The sequence below is a fragment of the Daphnia pulicaria genome, chromosome 3 (genome assembly GCF_021234035.1).
Source record: "Daphnia pulicaria isolate SC F1-1A chromosome 3, SC_F0-13Bv2, whole genome shotgun sequence".
Lineage (NCBI taxonomy): Eukaryota > Metazoa > Arthropoda > Branchiopoda > Diplostraca > Daphniidae > Daphnia > Daphnia pulicaria.
This window is the reverse complement of record NC_060915.1, coordinates 2429629-2440560: the sequence shown is the minus strand read 5'-3', so window position 1 is coordinate 2440560 and position 10932 is coordinate 2429629. Positions and strand designations below refer to the sequence as shown.

At 46.0% G+C, this 10932-nt stretch overlaps 1 protein-coding gene across 1 annotated transcript; it reads left to right on the top strand.

Moving 5' to 3' along the window:
• The first annotated feature begins 1862 nt into the window (after positions 1-1862).
• Positions 1863-6317, top strand: LOC124328445 (uncharacterized protein K02A2.6-like). Its single transcript, XM_046787215.1, has one exon. It carries the CDS (start codon positions 1863-1865, stop codon positions 6315-6317), a length of 4455 nt encoding a protein of 1484 aa, XP_046643171.1.
• Positions 6318-10932: the final 4615 nt, after the last annotated feature.

Here is a 10932-nt window from a genome sequence, read left to right as displayed (position 1 = left end):
TGACTGGGGAATTTACCTTTGCTTTGCCATTCTATCATAAAAAATGTAAATTAGTTATGACTAAAGATAAAGTTTCAGAGCGTAAAATAACCAAAGCTTGTACCATAGACAAAGACCACTGGTTGATGCTGTGCTATCCTTTTAGCCCTATCCCTACTGACCCCGAGCTCCCGTATCGATTGTAGTGCCTCTAGCGGATAAACTGCCGTACTGCACCCTGGCTACGAAGAGTGTTGCAGAGGAAGGTTGTTTTCTTTTTTTCTTTTCTTGACGTTTTTAAGTCATTGTCATCCTTTGTTTTCGTAAGAATGTGATTGAAAATTTACTGTTGTAAGTTTTAATTTTACATTGTTGTTGTGTTTCGAAGTTGTTATGAAATGCTTCAGGAGATGACAAAAAAACTAGGTATGATACTTTATTTCTTTTGTTTGTCTGAATGCTTTGCTGAATCCATTCATGTTTTCTAGGATAATTCCAAGACACTTGCAGCTAAATGAATCATGATGATGCCCCTGTCTACCTGGCTGCTGAAGGTTGGAGTTGTAATGAAATGCTGCATAATATAACAAGAAAACTAGGTACACAGCTTATTCCTATTTTTTGTCGGATTGTCCTTCTAAATCCATTCATGTTATATAGGGGCATTCCAAGACACTTGCCGTTGGCCATCAGAAATGATGAAGTAACAAGCAACGGCTTACCATTGTTAGAGTTACCATTGCTCAATAAGGTTTTCGAGTTGCCATTGTCCATTGCTTAAGGAGGTGTTGCCCAGCATCCAAGCCGTTTTCTAGCATGAGATTTCAGTAGGTAAATTCTTCTTCACTGCTATTCTTTGAATTGATGAACTTTTGTTAATACTCCTCTCTCTTTTGTAAGTTCATTGTGTTGGTGGTGTATTTTTTAAATGATTAGATAAGGATAATTTTTTTAAAGGACTGGATACGACATAGTCATCCAGAATTTTATTAATAAGATATCTTTGTTTTTTTTCAATTAAAACACATAGAGATCATATTTGTAGTTATTGACTTTCAGAATTCAATTAGCCCCTATCACTTTGATCACAGAAATAGTTTAAGTCGAAGTTTTAGAGAGCTTCTTGTGATTGAGAATTGAAGCGTTTTGATTCGACAAGTGCAAGTTTTGGAAACGTTTTGCCTCAAAATGAAATCTAATTTGAACATATTCCATTATTGTTGTGTATCGATGACATTCTCCGTGTACGGGAGATGTCGCGACGGTCGTGGCAGCGACGGGCTAGAGAGAGAGATGAGAGGTGGACATTCGGGCTCGCGACTCCTCGCGTTAAGGTTCTCCCTTCGTGTCCGCATCTTACCCTTGTGTGTAATCTTCGTTGTCTAATTTAGTTGTGCTGTCTTAATAAAGATCTTAACGCAGACACAACATGGCGCAGTTGGTTTAACCTTTTCCCCTCTAACTAGTGCTGCGATTCCTAATACCGTGCGTCTCTCGCAGTCGCGTGGTCTGTGATCGCCGCCATTTTGGATGCCATCTCCCTTTCGCATCTGACGTCGTAGCGTAGCCATTTCTGCCTCGCTTTTATCGCCGTGCATCTGTGTGGAGATTCTCCCATCCTATTGGTAATTCTTTCGGTGTGTGCGTTCACATAGTGACGCTATTACAATCGTGTGATCGGGCGTGCCGCTACTTCATTTATTTTCGTGCGCGTGTCTGCCCCCTTAGTACATCTGACATTGCAGTGTAGCCGCTCTCCTTCTTTACTAGTGGCGTGATCGGCCAACGTATTTGAACCACATCGTGGGGCGGTGTACATGAACGATCCCTATTTTTTCAGACGCCCTCGTCGTCCACGTTCACCCAGTTTATCCCGCAACAACATGACGTCGGCAGCGGATGCGTTGGCAGCAGCCAACGCAGCAACAGCAGCTATCGCGGCTAACGACGCACGGATCGACGCCATTGAAGTCGGTCAGACGGCCATTGCTACCCAATTGGCACCACTTTTGGCCATCGTTCAAGCTGGCGGCGCCGGCGGCGGTGCTGGAGGTGGTGGTGCTGGCGGAGGCGGTGGCGGTGGCGCTGGCGGAGGTGCAGGTGCTGGTGGAGGCGGTGGCGCTGGTGGAGGTGGCGGTGCTGGTGGAGGCGGTGGCGCTGGTGGCGGTGGACCTTTGTTGCCTCCATTACCCCCCCAAAGACGGCGACTGGATCCATCCGGAGTTGACAAACTTCACAGCGATATATCTATTCCGCTTTTGAAATCATGGAGGAATCGGTGGAATGATTTTATGGAACTAAGTCAGCTGGCTAGTTACCCTATCACGGAACAGATGGCAGCATTCCGAATGTCACTGGATCCCACAATGCAACAAGTGGTGGAGGTTGGACTAAACATCACTCCGGCGACTATAACCACTCCCGACCAAGTGCTCGACCGCATCGCGGATTATATTCGTGCTAAGCGGAATGTTGCACTGGACCGCGTGGCGTTCGAAGAGCGGAAGCAGGGACCGTCAGAATCATTCGACTACTTCTATATCGGGTTGCGTCGGCTGGCGGACGCGGCAGACTTGTGCGGAACATGCACAGAAACGAGATTGGTAACGCGCATCATTGCAGGAACTCGGGACACGGAAACGGAAAAGAAACTGCTGGCTCTTAGTCCGTTCCCAACATTACAAGCCACGGTCAACATTTGTCGGAGCGAAGAATCAGCTCGGGCAAATGAGCGCATTCTCAGTGGGCAATCCGGAGTGGCAGCAATTTTGACGAAACAAGGTCAATCAGACCGTCGCCCATACAAAAATGAGTGCGGATCATGCGGCCGGGCATCTCATGCTCCAGAAGAAAGCTGTCCGCCGGTTGGAAAGTCGTGCCATCTATGTGGAAAACCGAACCACTTCTCCCCGAAATGTCCCAACCGGAATAAGGAAAAAACCGGCACGAGCGGTGGCGCTAGTGGTGGCGCCAAATCCAAGATGGCGCATATCATCATTGGAAACATCCAGGCCAACCAAAATCGCCGGGGGTCCCCTACTATATCCCTGGAAATATTGGAAGAAGACGGCGCAGTAGCAGCACTGCTTACTAATGCAATTCCGGATCCTGGCGCTGAAGTTAGTGTGTGCGGAAAGGACGTCATGGAGGCCATCGGAATATCTGAAAGTCAGTTGGCAGCTTCATCGTTCGACTTGGTTATGGCAGACCGCTCGTCGCCACTGTTGTCTATTGGGCAACGGGATCTGACAGTGCGGTACAGTGATCAAAGTGCCCGCATCACGGTCGTGTTTTGCCCTGAGATTAGTGGAATGCTGCTATGCCGAGTAGACTGTATCAGTCTGAACATTCTACATCAGGATTATCCTAAACCGTTGGTGCCGATAAATTCTTTAAGGGCGACGGACGCTCCATTACATCCGGGCGACACGGTAGCCCCTTCTAGCGGTCCCTTTCTCCGCGGCGTTTACATTCCGGTGGAGCCTAGTGCGGAACAGATTTCTGTCGTCGAATCGGCCATCATGGCAGAATTTGATGTAGTGTTCGACCAAGACGACGAGTTACGTCAGATGGTTGGCCCAGACATGGAGATACAAATACGCGATGATGCTGTCCCCTTCTACGTCAATGGCGCGCGCCCGATTGCGTTCGGCGACCGCGTCGAAGTCAAGAATAAGTTGGACGAACTGGTCAAGAAGAAAGTGATTGTGCCTGTCAGTGAGCCGTCGGAGTGGGCCGCACCGTTGGTAGTGATCCGCGGTCCAGGCGGTAAGCTTCGGATTTGTGTCGACCACACGCGCTTAAATAAATTCGTCAAACGGCCTACACACCCGACTCGCACGCCACGGGACGCAGTGGCCGAAATCGACAGCGAATGTCGCTTCTTCACTAGTTTCGACGCTGTGAACGGTTACTACCAAATCCCCCTTCATCCATCCAGCCAGCACCTCACAACGTTCATGACTCCATGGGGACGGTATAAATTCTTACGCGCATCCATGGGCCTATGCAGCTCCGGCGATGAGTACAACCGGCGGGCGGACGCGGCATTTGCAGCCATGACCAACACCATAAGAGTGGTGGACGATTTGCTGCGCTTTGATCGCTCGTTTCCATCACATGTCGCCGGCGTCTGCGCGATCTTGCAAGCCGCCCGTGTAGCTGGGATTACGTTTAGTAAGGAAAAGTTTCGCTTCGCCCAACCCCGAATTTCTTGGGTCGGCTATGACATTCAACACGGCGGCATCACAATCGAGGAAGGTAAATTGAAGGCATTATCACAGTTCCCCCGCCCAACCAATATCTCGGAGCTCCGATCATTTATGGGCTTGGTAGAACAGTTGGCGGGATTCTCAACAGAAGTAGCTGCCGCAAAAGCCCCTCTACGCCCTCTGCTCAGCACTCGCAACCCATATGTCTGGACGGCAGACCACGACCAGGCCTTCGAAGCAGTGAAGCTAGCCCTCGTTTCTCCTCCAGTGCTCGTTCATTTCGACCCGGGACGAGAAACTACAATTCAGGTCGACGCGTCGCGGAAAAATGGCATGGGATACGCCCTACTACAGCGCCACGGCGATTCATGGCGGTTGGTGGACGCCAACTCACGCTGGTGTACGGACACCGAATCCCGATATGCCATCGTGGAACTGGAGTTGACCGCCGTAGAATGGGCTATCCGGAAGTGCCGCCTGTACCTGTCGGGCCTACCTAATTTCACGTTGATGGTCGACCATCAAGCGCTGGTGGCGATCCTTGACAAATATACCCTCGACGCAATCGACAATCCAAAAATCCAGCGACTTAAGGAGCGCTTGTCCCCATATTCTTTTACCACCGTGTGGCGCAGGGGAAAAGACCATGCAATACCGGACGCACTTTCACGAGCACCCGTGAACGACCCGGCAGTGGACGATGAATGCGTTGGGACGGAACTAGCATTCTCCGTGCGTCATGTAGTTATTCAGAGCGTCAACGCAATTATCGAACCGGAAGACGAAGCAGTTTCACCGAGTCATCTGCCGGATCACCTTCTCGACGATTTACGCACGGGAGCAGCAGCCGATCCTCATTACCTTGACCTCATCGCTGCAGTTGAATCCGGATTTCCTACGAATCGTGCGCTCATTCCGACCCACATCCGTCAATTCTGGTCAATTCGCGATCAGCTGTCCACAGATGGCGGCCTCGTTCTGTACGGCTCGCGCATCGTTATCCCTCTCGCATCACGCCGTAAAATCCTCACGAAATTGCACGCGGCTCATCAAGGGATCGTGAGGACAAAACGGCGCGCACAACAGACCGTTAATTGGCCGGGAATCACCAATGACGTCACGATGTTGGTGGAGCGCTGCGCCACCTGCCAGGAACGCTTGGCGAGCCAAGGCCAGGAACCGCTGTTGGCCGATCCTATGCCAACGTATGTTTTTGAAGACGTCTCCGTGGACTTGTTCCAACATGGGTCTCTACATGTCTTCGTTTATGCCGACCGTCTGTCAGGGTGGCCGGTAGTGCATCAGTGGAAGCATGACCCGACGGCCCGGGAGGTGATGCAGGCCGTCATCAGCAACTTCGTGGAATTGGGTGTTCCGATGCGCCTTCGTTCGGATAACGGCCCGCAATTTGATGCCGGAATTTTTCAGGCGGCTCTTCAACGCTGGGGAGTAGGGTGGGGCAATTCCACCCCGCACTATCCCCAAAGTAACGGGCATGCAGAGGCGGCGGTAAAAGCGGTGAAGGAGTTGGTGCTGAAGCTGGCCCCATCCGGAGATTTATCATCGGAGGAGTTCCTCGCCGGATTGCTGGAATTCCGGAATAATCCGCACGAGACGGGACTGTCGCCGGCTCAAATCGTCCTTGGCCATCAGCTCCGCTCTATCGTTTCAGCTCACCGCTCATCCTACGCCAGCCAATGGAAAGAGGTTATGGCGGCGCGAGAACGACAGGCTGAAGCGAACGTGGCCACGAAATTCCGCTTTGACTCCCGAACCCGTCCACTCTGCCCCCTCCCCGTCGGGGCGCCGGTACGTGTTCAGGGTAACAAGACAAAATTATGGAGCCACATTGGGGTGATCGTCGCGGTTGGCCGATACCGGTCATATCGTGTCAAATTCGCTAGCGGCAGCGTGCTTTGGCGCAACAGGCGATTCATCCGTCTCATGGTACCTTCAACGGCCGAGGAAGAGGGCGGCGCAGAACCGGAGTCAACGGAGACGAGCGACCAACACGCAGCGGCGACCATGGACCGCCCGGAAGACGGGCGGCAGCCGGCAGCAACCATCCCACCAGCTCCCCGCAGAAGCGCCCGTCAACGCAAGCCCCGGGTTATGTTTTCAGTCTAACGTCCCATGTTTAATCATTGAGATGTTTCATTCCATGTCCTTAATGTCTACAGCAATCCATGTTAATGTCAATTCATGTTTAATCATCGATTTGTGTCATTCCATGTCTTTCATGTCTAATGCCATCCATGTCGGTGTCAATTCATGTTTAATCATCGATTTGTTTCATTCAATGTCCTCCATGTCCCTCATGTTCAACGCGCCAACCGTCGTGGATTATGATGTGTCTCATGTGCCCAAATCAGTTCCTTATTTGTGTACGCGCATACCACACCCTCATTATCTAGATATTGAAGCCGCCGCCCGTACGTAGACAGCCGTCGACAGCGTACGTCGGCTCGGGAGGAGTTGTTGTGTATCGATGACATTCTCCGTGTACGGGAGATGTCGTGACGGTCGTGGCAGCGACGGGCTAGAGAGAGAGATGAGAGGTGGACATTCGGGCTCGCGACTCCTCGCGTTAAGGTTCTCCCTTCGTGTCCGCATCTTACCCTTGTGTGTAATCTTCGTTGTCTAATTTAGTTGTGCTGTCTTAATAAAGATCTTAACGCAGACACAACAATTATTAGATAGGAAAGTGTTCCAGGATGTTGTGAACAAGAAATAGGGATTAGACTTAGCTCCCTAATCTTTGACAGAACTTCTTTGTAGCTGTCTCGAACAAAGATATGGTTAGGAGATGAGAAATGGGAGTCGATAACGTTCTCTACCTCGCGAAACGTTCTGAACATCGCGGCAGTTGCATACTTCAAAGAACCATAATTTCTTTGGTATGTGTACTGAGCTGGCAAGAAGTCTTCCATTAGCGTTTCTTCGGTTTCCATCAAATTGTTGCGGTCTTTGCAGGTACCACATACTTCATGGCGGGTGTGAATAAGATACCCGCACAAGTCGTATACTAACTCGTCTCGAGTTATGTCTGATTTTCCGTCAGGAATGTCGTTAGTGTATCGGGCCAGTAATTCCTTTTGGAGGCTGTCTTTTAGATTCTTCTTGATTTCTTTCGCCTCTTTCTCGCATTCGCGAAATTTGTAGACAAGGCACTGTTTGTACGCAACCAAAATTTCACCAGCGTCTTTTCCGTCGACGTTGGCATTCCGGATGGCAACCTTTGTCGGGTTGTAGAGAGAAAGAATGCGAAATATGTGGAGCCAAGAGTGCGCGGTAGGATGGTCATCGATTGATCGCACAATTCCGAAGAAATTCTGAGTAGAAGATTTGTTTTAGTTTAAAATTTTAGTTCAAAGAAGACTTTAGGATACCTCAATTGGATCTTGGTTGAACCGGCCAGTTAATACCACGTTGAATCCTTTTTCGAACAATTCTTCAACCAAACCGATTGAACTGTAGATAACAAGCCTCCAGGCAACCAAAGTAGTGTCGGACATGAACATGTTATCTGGCAGTTTTGTTTTGTCACGTTTGGGATCATTGGCAATTTGTTCAGTTACGTCAAGTACGTGCAACAATTTTTGTAACATGAGTTTCTTTTTTTTCCCAAGAAGACCTGCTAATTCCTTCTGCTGGGAATCGACCATTGAGAATGTCGAAACAGTTGTTAAAGAGGAGCGTCATGCGTTCAGTAGGCTTGGTATCTAAGAAGAAATTTCATTTATAGAAGTGTACTAATTAAAATTTAAATAAGGCGGGTTACATTTGAAATCCGTTGCCGTTTCCTTTTTTTCTCGATAGTGTTGTAATGCCATGGCGACGTGTCTGGAAAACAACTGTGTAGCTTTACTGACAGTCATCTTTTGCCAGTTGTTAGGTTTAAGATGTCCCTCTGTAAGTCGGAAACACCTCCTCAGTCCGTTGTTCTTCTCCGTTTCGTATAGTTTTTCGTAGTGCTTATAGTCTACTACTTCGGACGCATACTAAGCAAAGAATAAATTATTATATGCTCTAAAAAGTTCAATTACTTGTGTAATACCTGACAACGCTTGTGGGTCAATAGGTGATTTCGAACGCACTTTAACAAGTGTGGAACGTCGCCATATCCCAAAATCTCTTTCTTCCCTTGGACGGAAGAGGGAGAAAGAGAAAGGGTAAATATTTTTTGATATGGCAACACTGGTGATGGGGAATCGAGGGGAAGAAAACGGAAAACTTATAATTCGTGTTTTCATTTTTGATTTCATTACTATAAATGAAACTTAAAAAATGTGATCTTATGACCACAGATAGAGCTAATGCAGCTCTTTTTTTTAAGAAATTTCCCACCCTATAATATTACGTAGTTACTGAATAACAGGCCTCCAAAGTAAGCCCATTCCCTACTGGGCCTCTCGGCCGTACGGATACTTACGCAACGCGATAAAAACCACCTATCGCGTTGTTGAAAAATTCCCCAAAAAAATCACATGATACCCCGCCTTAATATTAACCTTTGAAAAAAATTTTATTGAATTCCACCGAGAATTCTATTTTTGGGAGCGTTTTGAAAAACGCGTTTTCCCTACTGATCCTCTCAGCCGTACGGATACTTTCGGTACCCACTGTATCTAAGAGATACATGCGATTCTATCTTAGAGATATTTTGTAGATAACTTGGATTTACATCTTTTTAGAGATATCTTTTTCTACTAGGGAAGACTCTTTCCGTAAAAAAGAAGCGCCTCTTTTTCTTTCATTTTCATTTCACACGATACTGTAATTAAATAAAACAAAAATATCAGGTTAGGTTATTTTTATATGTACGTAGGTATTGAAAAATCCACGAGCGAAAATGCTATTAATGTGTTACGTAAGTGTGCTTTACGTTTAACCGGCATATTTTATTCTAACATATTTACTCAAGTTAATCTATTATCTATATATGAAATAAAACTCGAAAAATTTGTAGGTGCACGTTAACCTTAAAAATTCACCTGAAACTATAGTATTTCAAAAAAGCAACTTTTCTATCAAAATATGACAAGCAATTGGCTTTTATAATTATTTTTTTAAAGTAAATGGAATTAGTAAGTCACTTGCTGAGATGATTTTTAGGCGTTAGTAATATATTTAGCTCTCTACTTAGATCGCTTCCCTTACAAAATTCATTATAGTGTTTATACCAAAGCTTTTCCGATGATGATGACGGCAATCTTATTTTTAAATTCTTCTAACTTATTCTCTTATATCAAACCAATATTATTAAAGACGGATAATCCTAAATTAATAATCTTTAAAGAATTCCGGGCTTTTTACCGATTGTGATATGGTATACGCGCTTTCTAATCAATCAACAAGGTGACAAACTGCTCTAGTAAAACTGAACAATGGTATATATAAATGTAGTGGCGTGCTGGTAGCGCACTTGATTGCCACTCAGACGATCCGGGTTCAATTCCCGAGAAATTGAAAGCTTCTATATATGATGAATCACTTCTAATGTGAGCAATATCGGTTACTATGAAAGAAAAATAAAGTAAAAAGTGAATGTAAAGTATTAGGAAGGTGTAAGAAGCGGAAAATACATTATTAATTCATTAAACTGAGAAACTGAGATGTCTTGGGCAAGATATCTTGGAGAGATGACATTTGGCTACTGTATGGCTTGTACAAAGATAACAGTAGATGTAAATATATCTAGAAGATATCCGCAAGATATCTTGTTCTACTTGGGCTGATGTCCATCACATACTACATTCTTCACAATTGCACCTCTTGTGTACAAGGATGTTATTGCTTTCAACACAATTCGATGAATCACAGAAGCAGGTGCAGCTCCGTTAGTAGCGAAAGATGCTATCGGCTGAATCCAGGACTGGTTATAGGGGCGGAAAACTAGGACGAGTGCGTGATCTGCGAGGGAATTGGCTTCCAAATCCGGAAAATCTGAACCATAGTTCACGATACCGTCCCAAACGCGTTGACGGGCGTTGAATTTAACGCTTTTCACTAAATGTACCACATTAGGCATCCATATCTTGCTGGATCATCTTTTCCAAACTCTTTTAGAGCGATCTCGATGTTTTCAAGTGCCAACTCGTTGAATCCGAAATGACAGTTTGATGAACTGATGAGCTTTCTTATCGTAGAAGCTGAAGGTAGTGGAAGGATCTTATTGTTCCTGAGATGCTTGAAGGCGGCATTGCTTTTCATCTTCAGCATCAGAGCTTCCAGCAAAAAAACAGCCTCGTAACGCATACCTTTTCCATGTTTATCCTTCTGTAGAGCTTTAGCTTGCGCGAAGAACGTCCGTATAACTGATTGTTGCTAATGATAGAAAAAAAAAGAAAGAAAAAAGGGTATGATATTAGAAAAACTACTTTGGGGTTCCCTTTTCGTTAAATTCGTTCGTTCGTTTTATTCTTCTTCTTGTAACAAATTTTTTATTCATATAATTTCTCGTCGTCATTGCCCAATCTTTTTATTTTATAAAATCGTCTCATCAAGTCTTATTCATTTGGATAAAATGGGATATGATAGTCACAATAGGTTAAAAAGGGGAAATTGTCAAACAGTCTTCATTCGGATAATTCAGGACATGATTTCATTGGCCACCTGCTGAGGCAGACATTTTATTTTTTCGGACATCTGATTTTCGGTCAAGGCGTGGATGCTGCGCCGAAGGTAATTCACTGTTAAGCCAGCATTCTATTGATAAAAATGTTATTTTAAACTTAACTTT

Excerpts from the sequence above, each read along its gene's own strand:
- LOC124328445 (XM_046787215.1), top strand. The coding sequence starts at position 1,863 with ATGACGTCGGCAGCGGATGCGTTGGCAGCAGCCAACGCAGCAACAGCA.